Raw genomic sequence first — 17,351 nt, 5'->3', positions numbered from 1 at the left:
AAAAGAAAAACGATTATCATGACATTTGGAAAACTAAGGTACCAGGAACGTCGACTGTCGCTTGAATCGAAATTGAAAATGTTTATTCTCCAATGGACGAAAGTTTATTTTAAATTGAGAAGGAGAAGTAAGGAAGGAATAAAAAAGATTCGAAAGCACAATAAAAGCGCGAGAAATCGAAACCCCTCCAGGTATATAACAATATTCAGATATTTCTCTTTGAAACCCTTCCAGCATGGTGTCTGAAAGCACAGGGTGTTGCATGACGAGAGTTTTATCGAGTGCTTTTCGTTTTAGCATCGCGATGATTCCGTGACACTATAAAGCAGCTTTTGATGACACGATACGATACGTGATACGTTCTGAACGTACGTCGCGTCGTACGAATTAAAAACATGCGCAAATAAGAGAGAAAGATATCTTCCATTTTTTATATTCTACTTCTGCCGATAGTTGCATGCAAAAAGCAAACCATCGTCGTCGTCTCAATTAAGTAGGAATTAAATTCTGGATCCTTTCCAATAGATTTTGCTTTTTCTTTCCTTTCTTTTCCTCCGCAAAAGACTTATAAATCAAGGTCACTATATATATCACATTCCTTCTACACTAGTATTCTCATAATTAGTATCATCGACGATTAATTCTTACAACGTAACTTCCTTTGGAGTAATTAAGAGAGTGTAATTTTTTATCCGATATTCTCATGTATAATCATAAGACCGATCCCACCATTGAACCAAGTTTTTTAAATCGTATAATAACAAGGGTCCAAATCATAGTTAGACGAAAGACTTGGAAAGATGTGCAAGAATTTCACTTGTTACATTAGTTATTATAATATCTTGACGGTTTTATTGATGAATATAATGACTAAAACTTTTGAAAAATTGTTTTGCGCGCGTTTTACGTGATTCTACACACAATCGAGTAACCATTCACTGTATTATACTGTAATAATGGAATAAGAGTGTGACGTTCAGCGAGTAAAGATCAACTGGTGAAGCACCGCAACACCTACCAACAACGTCGACACTCTACTCGAAGAAGCGGATGCAACCACGTGGATATTTCACCACACGAAACTTCGAAGAGTGTCTATTACACGTAGTTACAGACATCATCGTCGTCTATGTTTAGACCGGACACGGAAGCGAATGGCACGTGACCCCGTAGAAAGAGTCGAACAATTACATTCGTCAATTTGTAGTGTTAATAGGTTGTTCGAATGCGCTATATTTGTATAAGCAAGGAATTAAGTCGGAAAGAACTTTCTTTCGTGGGTCTGAAAACTGACAACAATTGTGTATATGCAGTTCAATTTTTTATGCTTATTCTCAAAACTATCTTATTTGAATTTTTAAATTAATCGAATGACAGCGATTATCGTTTATTTTTATTTTTAGTTTTTATTTACTTTACTTTCAGATTTTCTTTAATGAAAATCATCTGAAATAGTTTGTAAATAACTTGGATAAAATGTTTAGTTTTGTGGAGCGTGGTTGAAGTTCCAAATTTGAAAAGTTACAAAAGCGTCTAAATCCGAATTATTTCCGAAATGCAGATTCAGAAAATTTGAGTTACGATATAGTAAAATTCCGAAAAATTAAGTTTCGATAGAGTAAAACTCCGAAATTCAGAATATACTCGCAAAGCGTAGTCAATTCAACAATTGGGTGTAAAAAATAAGAAAAAATAAAAATCAGAATAACCAATTAAACATATCGAAAATCCAAAACAAAGAAGGATTAAATTAGTGAAATTTTACCGAGCCAAAAATTCACAGAACTGTTAAAAAATTAAAAAAATTCCGAATTCGGTGATAAAAAAAAAAAAAAACAACAGAAAACAAATTCGGCCCAAGTTTTCCTTAACGGGAAGATGTTTTGTGTAATTAACTGAATTTTTTAGAACTTTTTCAGATTTCTGAAAAAACGGACATTCGCAATCGACTGGAAATATATTTATAAAAAATAAACGGTCAAATAAAAAAAATTTTGAAAACAAAAATTTTGAGATGGTCAAGATGATTTTAACACTGGTCGAGTTAGCATGGAATACCCCATATTGTATTAACACAAATACAGTATAAATACGTAACTTGTATAAAGTCTATATATAGGATATGATATGATATGATAGGTGGTGGTAAGGTACGTTATAATTCAGTTCAACACGCAGGAGTAAGAATTGCTTCCTGCAGCACGTGCCGCCTAAAATTGCGTTAAATTAGTCGTTCGTTCGTATTGTGTACCTGTAGGTACATGTATTATAATTGATCAAGTAATTGCAGAGTAAGGTTAATTAGGGTCTGCGTTCGCATGTTGCAGCTTTACGACACGCACGAGCCACCGTATACATATATATATATATATATATATATATGGTTATCGTCAATAAAATTCCGACGACGACTAGATATACATGACATATACATATCTACACCTACTCTTGTTCAAAAAGAAACTATCTTTTCGAATATCACGAAGGGAAAAGTTCCAAAGAGAAGAAGAAGAAACTATATACTTTTATTTCTTACTTGACACTCTCTTCTGATTCATTTATTTATTACCACATAATTAATCGCTGGGTGTCACAACGCAGGTAATAAACAATCTGCAGAATTCATATAGACATATATTCCTATATATATTACGGTGAAAATTAGGTTGGGATTCTTTTTTTTTTTTTTTTTTTTCTTCATTATACGAGTTAAAAAATTTAACTTTAAGAATGAACGTGCAGAAATAAAAAAAAAAAAAAAAAAAAAAAAAAGGAGAAAAAAAATTTACGGAGAATATTTAATACTAATGTTAATTTCCGTTTATACACACCTTAAGAGACTAAATATAATCCCCTCGTTCAAGAGCAGCTCAACCTTTACTTTACAAAGAAATTTAGCACGAGGTTGGTTGGTTTATTTAAGAGATTCGAGGAAGTTGAGACTGTCTCACTCAGCCTCCCTGCCTCCCCCTCTTTTCCCAAAGTTTTTACGTCAGTTTTAGTATACCTACTGCAGCGGTACAAGGTATATAAGCCGTGATTGCAGACTAATTAAAGAAACTGAAAGCAAGGGATGCGACCGACGAGAGAAAACTCGACGGACGGGCATTATAATTGAGGACCGGAAAAGTATAAATTAAAATTTAATAATAAAAGAAGGAAAACGCGGAGGGATTTGTATACGAAATTGCAGCATGATTGGTCGCTTGAAATTTTACGGTATATATATATATATATATATATATATATACATAAATTATATGATAAGGCACTCGAAATAATTGCTCGACGAATTTTTTTATTTATTATTTTTTTGTTTTTTCTCTAAATAACTTTTGCTATTCGTTTTTGAATGTGAAATTTTTACGTTTTACAGGGTATATTTTATAGGAACACTCGTTCCCCATAAAATGCATATTATGGGAGACCATGGATACCTAGACCAGGTGTAAAAGTGCTGCATAAATTCTCGTGGATGTTGTTTCATTTCGTTTTTATTTTATTTTTTTAACTTTTTTCGCAATTTTTCTTCCATTATCGCGATCAGCTAAACCTGCATTTCGAGCATGCATGAGAGAAAATACGATGAGATCGATGAAACCTGAATAAAATAATTGTTTTTCTTTTCACAGGGCAGCCGATGGTGCAAAAAAGAAATCCGAAAATCGAACGAGCACGGTTAACTCTTTCCTCTGGGGATGAAAAAAAATTTATTCAAATCCATGTGTTTTTTCCACACAGGAAAAAAGAATATTCACCTCAGACTGGAATTCTTCCCTCTTTAAAATTCATCAATTCTTAAACGCATTTTCACCATCACCAACGTTAGAACGCAACAGTTGAGTTTAAAAAAAATCTATTCAAATTTCAAATACACACGATACGAGGCTTTTACCAAGTGTAATAAAAAAAAAAATCTTCACCAACAGGCACAATAATAACGTACCTAAATAACCATAAATCAAATAATCACGAGAAACAAATTCAAACGGTTCGAAAAAGCTTCGGTATCGGAAGTGAAGATTAAAAAAAAAAATTATCTCACGGCCCGCATGTATGCATATATAGTTAAATAGGAAATCAATGAAAATGAAAAAAAAGCGAAATAAAAATAGAAAATTGAACAATAGGTAGTACACATGTAATATCGCAAATCCGATAAATGCATGTATAATCCATACATAGAATCGCCTATAAACAATTCTCTGCGACTATATTCATGTATAAAAAAAAGCGCGAGATGATAATGTAAAACATTGATGGATGGTCCGTGTTGTAATCCACGTATAGGCATTAAATGTATATATGTTATGTATATATATATATATATATATATATCATCCCCGTTATATTATACATGTGTAATATTATCTGCAGGTAAATGTACATTAAATAGAGCAGAGGAATTTCCGTGGGAGAGTTGCACATGTCGTGTAAATTTAATAGTCAAATCGTCTCGTCTCTCGAAAAACAACCACAATAACAACAACAGCAACAACAGTAACAACACGCGTTGACATTATTGTTACATTAGAAATACACAATGTCCGCTTTGTTCGAACTAAAAACTTGTGTATATAACATTATACATGTATGTATATATATATTAATATATACATATTATATATATACATATATACACAGACCCACATGATGTTGACCGTGTATACCGAGGTGAAGAAGTTTTTATATCGGAGCTGCATCCGCGCCTTAAAGGTCAAGAGTTAAAATTAAACATCCTGACTCACGCGTATACATATATATATACGCGTTATACATTTACACATTTACACCGGTGTAATAAATATATGTATAATATCTTCGATATTTCATCTTTATACATACATATATATATATATTTACACACTATAAAATCGCGAATATCCAACGACCGTAGAAATTCTAATGAATCCCTCAGCTATGCGTGGGTGGCGTGTAATTTTTTTTATTTTTTATTTTTTTTATTTGTCAATACACAATATAATGGTAGCAGAATTTTCGCAGCCCAAATCAATCGTGAATAAAATGGAATACGTAAAATAAACTTATTATAGACGGACGGACAGACAGACATGGAGATAGAGATCGAGGGAAGGGAAGGGAAGGGAAGGGGGGGTGGGTGGGGGTGAGATTGAAGAGGAGGGGTTTATGTATATATGTATGTATGTATGTACGCATGTATCTATAGGTAATAGGCCTGCAGAGTGAGTCACTTGCCATAAAACAGCAGAACTTGCCGCCACCCTCCTCAACGTTTCACGGATTAGGGGTTGCCTCTCTTTTCCTATCCTCCTCGCATCTTCCTCCTTCCATCTCACTTTCACCCTCACGACAAGTATGCAACTTTTACTTGCACTTTACTATTATATAGGTGGGTAGGTATATTATAGATATATATTATATACTGCGGACGCAATGCAGTTGACTATATTACAACAGTGAAGAAGCGGCATTTTTTTTTTTTTTTTTTTTTTTTACATCTCGTATATAGGAATATGAATAGGAATTTGTACGACAATAACTTGAAGAACTAGAGAAATTACGATTTTTTATTAACTTCGTAATCGGTACCGATCTAAAAATATATCCAACGTTGAGAAATAAAAGTTTCAATAATTTTACGGGAATTTTCTAGTCGTTCGTGATGAAAAAAAATGGTTCGAAAAATTCGGCCCGTTACGGGTCCAACCCGGTATTAAAATGTTTCGAACAGCAAATAATTTCTGCAATGAGAATCTGAAAAAAGGTCCGTCTCAAAATCACTTAAAATGTTTATATATAAATAATCGAATAGTTGACTAAATAATGTGAAAAAAATTCAGGGTAGTATATGAGAGTTGGGAGAGTAACGGAGAATAAAAAAAAAAATAAAAAAAAAAATAAAAAAAAAACAAAACAAAAAACAAAACCGGAAACGTTGGTCGGTTTCGCATGGAATTTCCCATACTTACATACTTATACATACACTCCACGAAGTTATCTGACATCGGAAATGAACAGGCGATCCACGTCGACCGGTAAAACCTTTCAGACCCAGAAACTCTGCACCCTTGCAGTCTGCGTGTATGTATACATGTATATATGTATGTACATGTATGCATATGTATATAGTTGATGCCGATGCTGCCGCTGCGGCGACACGCTGCAGTGAAACGGGGGTGAAGGGGGTGAAGGGTGCAGAATACGCCTATCTATCTTTGTTGTTTTATTTCTACAAACCGATATCGATGATTTACGACCCTTTTCTCTCTTTCTCTCTTTTTCTCTCTCTCTCTCTCGCTCTCTCTCTCTCTCTCTTTACATACATGCACACGTAAGCATATGGCGATTGTGCAGCGTAGACGTCGCGACGAATCCTATCAGACGACGAATTCTAATCGCGAAATGACGTAATTTATATTCACATGTTATACATATACATATGAATATGTAAATATTATGTATATAGATAGATTAACGTATCGTATACGTATATACGTATACGTAGAATTAAATATTAGTAAGAGGAAATCGGTCGATGAACCCTCGGTATTATAATATCATTCCATTGGATGCTGCATCACGGATACGTAGGCAGAAACAGATCAATAGATAGAGACTTAAAAACTACAATGTTATACACATAAGTTTATATATATATATATATATATATATATAAGTCAATAAGTCACAGCTCCTGTCATTTTATTGTATACACATAATAACGATAATTATGCTTTCGATTATGTATTGTGTAATTATAAAAAATGAAAAGAATATACACAATCACGACACGACATACTAGAAGCAGAGAAGGGCAGTAAAAACGAGATTTAAAATCGTCATTACGTTTATAGCCTGTGATATACGATGAATTTTTAGGAAACATCGTTTTTCAATTTCTATAAATCGTCAAGATACAACAATATGTATGCAATAAAAGCAATATCACTTTGCAATGCGTCATCTGGTGAAAAAAAAAAAAATCAAACTAATAATAACCAGGCTAACAGCTGACCGTGTTTTTCCATGTGTTAATGATAAAACAATTATACCATTGATAACATTTCACTAATTTATGTGACATGAGTAATTTGAAGCCTAAAGAATTACGATTTGCCTCCATTAAAATCAAAGTCTTAGGTTATGTGGTAATAAAATGGCGCCGACAACCAGACTCTGACGTCACGAGTACATCTTCCAATACACTTAAAAAAAATGCGATACCTTTGCTCCTTCTCAAATCGCACAAATATCTAGACAAAAAAGAAGAGCAAAAATATAATTTTTACACTTTCCTCTCCATCTTTCGTTACGTTTTACGTTACTAACTACGACCCCCCCCCCCCCCCCCCCCCCCCCCCCTCCAACTTCGAGTATCTACAGAGAGGAGTGCTTGGAGGTCCTTGAGAATGTTCGTTTGTAATCCCTGCGCGGTAGTTGTTGATCCTTGATCCTTGATCCTGGGGTTAGGAGGGATCCCTTCTAGCTTTTGATGTGAATTGCAAAACCCGCGCGGCGGTAGTCAGTTGTCAAGTGGCTTTAAACAATCGTCGCCATCGTCGTAATCATCAGTGGTTGATTCTCTTCACAGTTCTCGAGCACTTATTTTTCAAAACCTATGTATATATATATATATTATATTATCATGTATCACAAGAGACATGCATAAAAAAAAAGAAAAAAATAAGAAAGAAAAACGCGTAAAAAACTTTGCAGCTAGAAAACCACGATGAAGAGACACTGCGGGATATCGATTTGGCCTGTTTTCGTCCTGCAGTGCAGCAGCAAATCCTTGAACAACATCAACTCGCTCCTCATCATCATCAAGAAAGTCTTTGTTCTAGGAAATTTCGCGAAAACACTAATTTTCAATTTAAATTCGATAAAAATCAGCTCCATATAATGTATATACAAACCTATATATATAGGTATTCAAAATTTTCGATCCACTGTCTTACACATTATCGATATCCAAATTTGCATTATAGTAGATGGAAAAAAAAAATAGCCACAGAAAAATAATATTCAACGGAAATTATTCCAGACCTTAGAGACGAAATGTAGGTATCGAGTTTTATTCACGGTACATTTTTAGTTCCACGTGAGTGCTAATTAAATAAAAAATAAACGAAGAGAAGACGGAATTAATAGGGGTAAAAAAAAAAAAAAGAAAGTGTAGAAAAAAAAAACCCAACCCAGATAACAACGACATATTGCGAAAATCTAAGCATATAAGCGGATTTCTCTGCACGATTTTATACGGATTCGAATCACGCGCGTCAGTGATTTCTGAGTCTCTTTTTTTACCCTCTGCACGATGTAGCCCCTGTCGCCAACATTATTTGAAAGAAAGCGCTGCTGCCGATTCAAGGGGCAGAAGATGTGGATCGATAGATCGGGAATTGATCGTATAAACGGATATGTAACGTACGATGAGAATATTTAATTGTGTTTCTTCTTTCTTCGACGCAAGTATGTTACACGCGTCAATAATATAAACTATGATATTGCCATTCCAATATATATAATGTTCAAAAAATTTGAAACAACGATTCCTTAAGTTTCGAGGGGACGATTTTTTCTATTGAAAATTTATCGATGCGTTAATATTTATATACAAACTTCAGCATCGTGGCAAAAATTAACATTATTTAGAAGTCTGTTGCTCTTTCGAATTGCGATCGTAATTCTCTATTTAATACCGAGGGTAAAATTTTTGTATACACCGTATTGCACTCTTTTTCTTTCTCTCATTGATTGTTTATAACAAATTTGCAAGTAAATTAATCTAATTTCTGTATTCTTTGACAATGAGATATATATATATGTAAGACTTTCATTTATTGATCTTTTGACATTCTCTTTCCTTTTCTGTTAGTGTAACTTGGTGGATATACCTATAATCGTATGTATTATATATAAATTGTTTCCTTATTTTTTCAGAAGAAGGAAGAAAAAACAAACGAAATAAAGGAAGGCCAATGGCATGCCAACGGCGGTCGTATCACCGACTCTTACGTACTTTATTACTACTTTTATTTTCGCTTTAACGAACTCGCGTTCGCAGTGATGACGCTGCCTGTTTCTTGCTAACCTAAAGAAAGACAATGGAAAAGTCAAAATGTAGGAAAAACAGGAACGTGAAAATGACGAATTAACGAAATGGAAGTAAAATTAAAGAAAAAAAAAAAAACTACAACCTTTCGCTAGTGAAACACAAAAAAAAAAAAATTATTACGAAACTTCTTTTTATTATATATATTAACTGCATAATATATTCCAATTTTTTAAGGCGTTTTTTTTTCTATTTCTTTGGCACATTCAACTTTTTTTTTTGTTTTTCTTTTTATCAATTTCATAATAAAACCGGTCTACAAATGTTCCGACAATGAAAAATAGAAGTTTCGAGAATCGTTTGAAAATTTTCAGGGCGTTTAAAGAATGTTTTAGTTGATTAGAAAAATTAAAAATGCTGGGGGGGAGGGGAGGGGAAGAAAAACAATAGAAAAAAAAACATCGGCCCCGGTCTTGAAGTATTTGGAAAAGAAAATACAATTACTGAGAAAATTCTGAAAATATTTTTAAAGTTCCTTTTCAAAATCACTTTGAATATTTATAAATAATCAATCGGTTGAATAAAAAATCTGGAAAAATTCAGAACACTGTTCCACAGCTGAGAGAATTGCAGAAGAAATTTTGATAATCAAGATAATCAAAAACGATGAAGGGTCAGACGTTGGATGGTTTGGCATGGGATTCCCCATATATGTATGTATACACACATTCGTTTCCTCCTTAAATTTCACAAGGCACCTGTGGCGCCGTGTAACCACCCCTGTAAGTATCGGGAAGATAGCCGTCGCAGTTTTTCTCGCTTCTTTTCCCCTAGACTTTTATCGTACGCAGAGGGGATTTTTCAGTCCCGGTTTAAGATCCCAAACTACAGGGGGAGGGGGGTGAAAAATATATGGGGGGAGGGGGGGGGTCTCGTTGGATGCTGGATAACGAGGTCTGGGCTATAGCTATCCATCTATACATATATACAACGTGAACGTGATGTAAACGAGACAAGAGGAATAAAACGAAAAACATACCAAGGAAAGAGAACAATATAACGATGGTTAGTTTCTTCCCTAAACGTAGGTACGTGTACAAAAGATACCGTCGTGAAAAAAAAAGCAGGCAGAAAAATTTGTGAAAAAGACAAGTTCTCATGAAAATTCATAAGCAACTAATACTGTGTCATTTGATTTAAGTGAGATATATTTTTTGTTTATGGCTGATAGAATGTAGAGAAGAAAAAAAAAATTGGATCAAGAACGAATTACGAGGGAAAAAGCGCCCGTTGATTCGCCTCAAAGGATAAAAAAACACAGAGAAGTTTACTCGTTTTCATTCGGCAGGTGGGTAGATAAAAAGAAGGTTCGCGAAATAAAATTACAAGCTATCCGAGTCAGGATGTTAGACGTACATACGTTTCAAACTATATAGTATACATATACATATGTACATTGTACATCCGTATAAAGGATACATACAAAGTGTATATATATGTATAGGCTATACGTAGATAAAGAAGAACGGAGCCAACTGGGTCGAGAAAGAGAAGAAGCGAGAGGCATGTGCTGGCAATTTATGGATGTACGCATTACACGCCATAAGGCGATGCATTACCTATGAAAATGGATTCTGAATGCTTACGGCAGTGGAACTCTCGTAAATACAATTATTCGAACTATTATTACTATTATTATTGTCGTTATAATATTCGTGCAGTACAGATGCAGAATTCAAGGTTTGCCAGCAAAAGTTACTCTGTCGAAAACTATATGAATTAACATATATACAAGAAAAACCTGCTTTCAGATTACATGACGAATCATTTTCTTCTAAAGAGAGATTATTCAACAGGCTTAAATATACATACATAATTACGGATGGGTTAAAAAAAGAGCGGAAAAAATAAAATTATGTACTATACATACGTAGATTTTTATCTCTCAACTGGTATTTATGATAATTAATCACCCCCCCCCCCCCCAACGTTATGATATCGTATTTCATTAATTCGATGTAATTATATTACATACGAGCATTAACAGATAAATCGATGATAATTATTTGAGTTAAATAAATGAGATGAAGAAAAATTACGAGAACAGAGAAGAGGGACTTTTTTCTTTCTTCAAACTATATATTTAATATAATATTTGGAAAGCAACAACGAATGTCGGGGTAAACATTTACGGGATGCAGGTTTCTCTTTTGGTTTTTTGTACGTATGTACACCCAAATGTACTGGGTTTATGTATATATATATATTTATATATATAGACATAAATGCAATGCTACACGAGAATACAGATATTACGTAGTATTTGGCTGGAAGCTGGCATGTAACGTGTGACTTTGCATTCACTGCTCTCAACGGGTTTGTTTTCAAAGAGATACTAAATCTGTTCTAGCAGGACGGACCAACCCCGCAGAGTGAATCATTCATGGAGAGCAAGCAGCAACTATCCGGGAAACTATAATAAGAATCATCTCCACCATAAATTGGGGCGTCTGTTCGACTGACGTTCGTTTGACGATTCGGATATATTCTCTAGAAGTGAGAACGATGATACCCGAATCCCTGGAGGAAGAAAATCGTCGACCCTTGTTGTATGATCTATATAAAACCAAGCCGATGAACGAGAGGAGATTTCTAGCGATGATTATTCCTGATATCACTTTGACTCGTTGTCAATTCCATGTGATATAATTATAGTCGAAGAATTTGGGACAGTTTTGACTTCTTCAAAGCAGTTGAGACGTTTTTGTACACCAGCTAACGTTAACGTCTTTTCATGTTTTCAGGATAGAAAAATTTAATAACGTGCAAAGGTACGCGCATAAAGGATTCCTCAGGACTGAGAAGAATCTATGGACTAGCAACCCCTGCACCGTTTAAAATATCGATACACGACGAGCTCCTCTAGCCACTCCTTTTCCCCCCAAGGGTACATATATTGGTCATGAAAATGCGACAGGGGTGAGTACGCCGTTACGTACATATGTGCCTGTAACGTATATACCCTGTGGATTCCATTGCGTATGGGGCTCACTCGGGCGAATAAATGAAAACGAGAGAGAGAGAGAAGACTGGCGTCTGGAGGAGGCAACGTCGTCGACGTGGAACGAAATTCTATTCTCCTCCAGCAGCAGCAGTCTGGGGTTTGTTTACACGAGGAGTCAGACTCCTGGTCCTTCCCTTTCCCTGCACAGAGCGCGTCTTGGAATCCCCCGTATATTTCCTTCCCTCTTTCATTCCTTCAAACCCTTGGATAAAGAGCACCGACGGCTGTGGCACCGTGTTTACGTTTTTGCGCCTCCTTCGAGAGTGGGAGAAAAGAGAGAAGAGAGTTGGTGCATGAACGAGACTCGCACCTCTCGCCTTTTTTCTTTTCTCCCTTTCAAAGTTAATCACAGGAACGAATGAAGAGAGGTGTCGAGGCCCTTTTTCTCCGCTTTGTAAACTAATTTTTTTCCCAACTGCCGCAGTGTCGTTGAAAGAAAATGAATGAGGAATTGTGGTTCAATCGAGCTCAAGGACCCCCTCGCTTAAACAGCAGGGATCAAATTCTGCACCTTTGCAACTCTCACGCTTTTGTGCACTGCGCAAAGAATGCGGCTTGTCCATTATTGAGATAAACTACAACGCTACTAATGTTTCAAACCCTGTATCAAGAGGAGATAAAACACGGAGGCTTGACAACTGAACAAGTTGGTATCGGGTTTAACCAGGAGCCCATCGTCTCACCGACGCTTTCTTCGTTAATCAACCTGCGCTTTGTACTAACGATAAGTTTCTTCTTCAACGACCGCTTTTCCAGATCAGATTCTCATTCCAACTGGGAAAAATGTTTCTAAGAACCGTCGACTTTTTCATTTTCCACCCAAAAAATTATTCTTACGTTGTTTTGAAGTCTGGATAATAGCAACTTGGAGAGATCCTTCCATCATCATCTTCTCAACCTCTACACAAAGCTTTCTACGACACTAAAGGTGTATATAAATTGTTCGATTCTCGCAAAAAGTAACTATTTCATCAACTGTTGGTGACTAGCTGAAATTGGAGGCGGCTCAGCTTCGCTTCGGCATTCTGTGATCTAAACTGGATCTTTTTCATCTCGCTTCTCATGCAGATGAGTACAAAAAATGTGGTCGAAGCTTTGGAGCAGATTCTTTAGGATAGTAACAACTTTCATGGTATAAACATAACTGAAGATTGGATGCAAATTTTTTATCACAGAGTGTGGAGACGTTAGGGATGAGAATTAATACTGACCTGTCAATGAAGCCATCGCCGTCTCCGTCGCAGGCTTGAAAAAGTTTCCTGACACGTTCCTCGTCGCAGATAGAGCCTGCCTCGCTCTCAGCATCAGCGGTCTTTGACATTATCACTTAACCTCACTTTGATCCATCTCAACAAACGAATATGAGATTGACATTTTGGGTATTATTTATTCACCGTTGAAGAAAGAACATGGTGCGTAGTTTTCGGTACTTTTTTCTCGATTCCCGTTTCTTTCGCCGATGTTATTTACTGCCCGTTATACTTGTCACCTCGTCTCGCGTCAAACAAAGAGATTCCTTACATATTCGGCTGGACCACCGAAATTCCGACTCGACACTGATGCGAATCTCCCGCGATGCTTCATCGTCCGGTTTTTAATGCGAAAACATGATTTTTGCGACACGCGGAGCGGATTCCGGCGATCGGAACCCTCGTACTCGTGACAAATGACAGCGAGTCACTAACCCTAACCTCAAACCCAACCCCCCGATACTCGGAGAGTAATAAAAACTATCGATCACACCTCACGTCCGTCAAATTCCTGCTTCTAGACGGTCCGCGCCATCTTGGATTTAACGACGCCGTACACACAAGCATGGTGACCGATATCTCGAAACTTGATATCGAAATACTTGGAACGATTCGAAGCATTTAAACCCTGCGCTGTCGGTAAGTTTGGTCTTGCTTGTGTTCATCGGGCTGCCTACCTACGCTGGGTAAGTCAGATAGCACTCGTCGGTGGTAACTGAGCCTGCCATTTTGTATTGATATTGAACCATTTGGAACGGATGTAAGGATTCGAATCTTGCGCTGTCGATAAATTTGAATTTCAATATCTTTCTTCATACGAAACTCGTGACTTCAGATAAAAGATATGGTAGAAATGGGATTTTATCAATACTTCTGTCAGTTCCTAAGGGGTTTCTTGATACTGTTTGATGAAAATATATTAAATGAATAATTACTATTACTAAAATAATAAATGGAATAATGAACTGAACTGTGATAAATCTCTTAACAATTTGTTTTTTCCGTCAAATGTCCACCATTCACCATTTGTTGTTATTAATCTACATGTTATTACATTATATTACTTATCATTGACTTGGATTGAATCTAAAAAATCCATAGCATCAAATTTGAAAAACTTTAATTACACAGACAAAATACATAACAAAATATTAAGTTTATACAAGGTATTATACATATTCCATTATAAAGCAGGTTTACTCGGTCAACTTGAGCTTCTCTCTCAGGGTAGGTATGAGTTTCTTCAATTTCGCTGCATCGTGACTAAACGCCCACATGATGCACTGCGTGTGTTCTTTGGTCGGTAGTCCACGGAGTTCGAGGTCCGTTTCGAACCATTGAATGTGTTTTTTCTTTATTTCTTCGGTTAGAGCGCGAAGATTCTTGTTCCTCTCGACGTCCCAGGTGATTTTAGTATCCGGAACTTTTACACCACGAAGTCTTTTGTATTCTCCATCCTCCTGCTCGTAGGCTCTGGAAAAAAATCAAACCACATTTTACATATTATACCGTTCTCAAAAAAATTGAGCAGTTGCCATGAACGGTAATATATCAATGAATCACTGGTACAACGTATACCTAAATATAGAGAGTAAAAATAGGGCTAATTTCTTGCTCGATCAACTCTCAAGACTTACTTCAAGAAACCCGTATCTTCAATTTCGTATCGATCAGCGAGGGGTTTGTACGCCTGTACCAAGTCCAGGGCTAAATATCCGAAATTTTCCTTCGAACGTCCATTGACATTGTAGTCGGTGATCCAGTTTTCGTAAACCTCGATCGCCTCCTTCATATTTTTTATTTTCTCCTCGTCCTTAGTGCAGGTGATGACCCTCTCCGCCCTCCTGATCAATCCCGTAATGGCGTGGTATTGATAAGCGACGTCGCGACCCTCCAGAGACTTCAGACTGCTGTTCGCCCGCTCTTTGTCCTTGAAGCTGAGTCCACTGTCCTCCTTCTCATCCCTGTCTACCTTCTCGGCCTTTTCCACCTCCTCGTCCTTCTTTGGCGTTTTCTTCTGGGGCTCGTCACTGTCATCATCACTGTTCGAAGAACTGTCGTGGCTTCGCTTGGTCCCCTTCACTCGCCCTTCCTCCCCTCCGGCGACCTCCATATTCTCATCCTCGCTAACCCCCTCAAATTTTTCTTCCACCTGCTGTATTAACTTTTTCAGTTTCGTGGGCTCCGGGCTGTAGCCGAGCAATATACACTGCGTGTGCTCCTTCGTCGGAAATCCCCTGAAGTCCCCCACGTCGGTCTCGAACCACTGAATGTGGTCTGACTTTATTTTATCGATGATCTCCTTCAGCTGACGATTCCTCTCGATGTCCCAGGTCGTCTCTCCGCTCGGAGTTTTCACTCCACGCAGTGCCTTGTAATCTCCCTTTTCTTCCTTGTACGCTCTACAACAGGAGATCAAATGATGAAAGGCGTAACGCTACCAGAAAAAGGGGGACCATGGTACGAATGAGAAATTAACTAATCACCGGGAACTTTCCTCCGCCATATACTAACCGGTAGAAACTGTCGTCCAGGACTCCGTACTTCTTGGCCAAAGCCCTGAATCCATTGACGGTTTCAACTGGTAGATAGCTGAGGTTTTCCTTGCCGCGGTGATTTTCTTTATAATCGCTAAGCCAGTCTTCGAATACCTGTTGAGCCTCTCGAAGGTTTGCGAGCTTTTCCTCGTCCTTCGTGATCTGAATCGTCCTTTTTGCTCTGCTGACGAAACTGGTGATAACGTGATACTGATAGGACACGTCGCGGCCGTCAAGTACCTTCAAAGTATCGAGAGCCTTCTGTTTGTCCTTGAAACCCATCGCGCTCTCCTCCGGTTCAGTATTCGTCTTCGGTTTAGTCATCGTGAATATTCAGCGAACGCTATCAGCTGTTACCCTGTGAATTCGAATGCAGATACGTTGTAATAATCTGGTTTATATTCGCACATTTTTGCATGCTTCACTTAAGATATGATGCGGGGTTATCGCTTACGTCACTGTCAATAAGTACCAGAACTTGAAACAGCAAGACGTATTAAAATAAGCGAGCTCTCAGCGAGATAGACGGATCGATGAAATGAACGCGAAACTTCTCCAAAGCAGTGAACTCACTACTATATTTGGACGGTGCGATTGCGTACATGGTTTGAATGCTTCTCGTCTTTACAAGAATCCAAGTAGGCGACGCAATTGAATCAAAATACGTGGGTGTCACTCAATATGACTGTCAATGAGCTGGCTATGCGACATTTTAAAATTGCGCGTACTACTCTGATGGGCACTTTCTCCGTATAATAAAACTCAGAAAAAGTTATAGAACCCAAGATTTCTAGCGTCAAACAGTTCTTAAATGAAATCTGGTTCGAACCTGCCAATCAAAGTTCTTCTTTAAAATTCAAACCTCACCGATTGGCTGTTACGACCGTCGCTCGATGCTGAGGTAAACTGTGATTGGTCAACTTTGACTCTTTTTCGTTTGAAAACTATTGGACTTAAATTTATTTTTCCCTTATAGAACCACACGAACTTTTTACACAGAGAATCTAGATACATACTGCATAAGAATTCCCCTTAACGAATATTTAGATAAACATCGAAATCGAATGTAAATTGAAACAAGTGATATCATAGACGGAAGAATCCGTGGATCTATTTTTGAAGGGATTATTTCGATATGCAAAAAAAGATGGAAAAAAAAATGTGATCGCGTATATTATAACTGAGTTAAAGAATGTGTACGATGGTCAGTTTATGCAAAAAAATAAAAAAATTCATCATCACTCACCTCAGAGAATGACAGGTAAAATAGGAAGTATATAAGATCCTTGGTGTTGTATTTGGACACAGAACACTTAATAACACTGACGCACTTCGGATTCGATCATCCACTGCGAGGTCTTGTTCAAGACTGACAAAGTACGTGCAGCATATTATTTTTAATACTAACCGGTAAACGTGAGCAGTCAACAGATATATACGTAGGTAGAAGTGTCGTGTGCCGG

The 17,351-nt window shown here is 36.9% G+C and overlaps 2 protein-coding genes across 2 annotated transcripts in view; both read right to left on the bottom strand.

Annotated features, from left to right (window-relative positions):
* Nucleotides 1–13,851, bottom strand: part of LOC124412972 (colorectal mutant cancer protein) — a 46,951-nt gene extending 33,100 nt beyond the window's left edge. Inside the window, exon 1 of the mRNA XM_046893231.1 lies at nt 13,313–13,851. Within this exon, the coding sequence (XP_046749187.1) occupies nt 13,313–13,422 (110 nt within the window). The 5' untranslated portion in view covers nt 13,423–13,851. The remainder of the gene's footprint in view (nt 1–13,312) is intronic.
* A 605-nt stretch (nt 13,852–14,456) lies between these two features.
* LOC124412976 lies at nt 14,457–17,285 on the bottom strand. Its single transcript, XM_046893236.1, has 4 exons — nt 17,135–17,285; nt 15,866–16,246; nt 14,989–15,753; nt 14,457–14,824 (listed from the first exon to the last, which is right to left on the bottom strand). The coding sequence occupies exons 2-4, from the start codon at nt 16,210–16,212 to the stop codon at nt 14,548–14,550; spliced, it is 1,389 nt and encodes a 462-aa protein (XP_046749192.1). The 5' UTR covers nt 16,213–16,246; nt 17,135–17,285; the 3' UTR covers nt 14,457–14,547.
* Nucleotides 17,286–17,351: the final 66 nt, after the last annotated feature.

Source organism: Diprion similis, chromosome 12, assembly GCF_021155765.1.
Source record: "Diprion similis isolate iyDipSimi1 chromosome 12, iyDipSimi1.1, whole genome shotgun sequence".
In the NCBI taxonomy this organism is placed as follows: Eukaryota; Metazoa; Arthropoda; class Insecta; order Hymenoptera; family Diprionidae; genus Diprion; species Diprion similis.
Note: the sequence above shows the minus strand (reverse complement) of the source record. Positions and strands in the feature narration are given on the sequence as shown.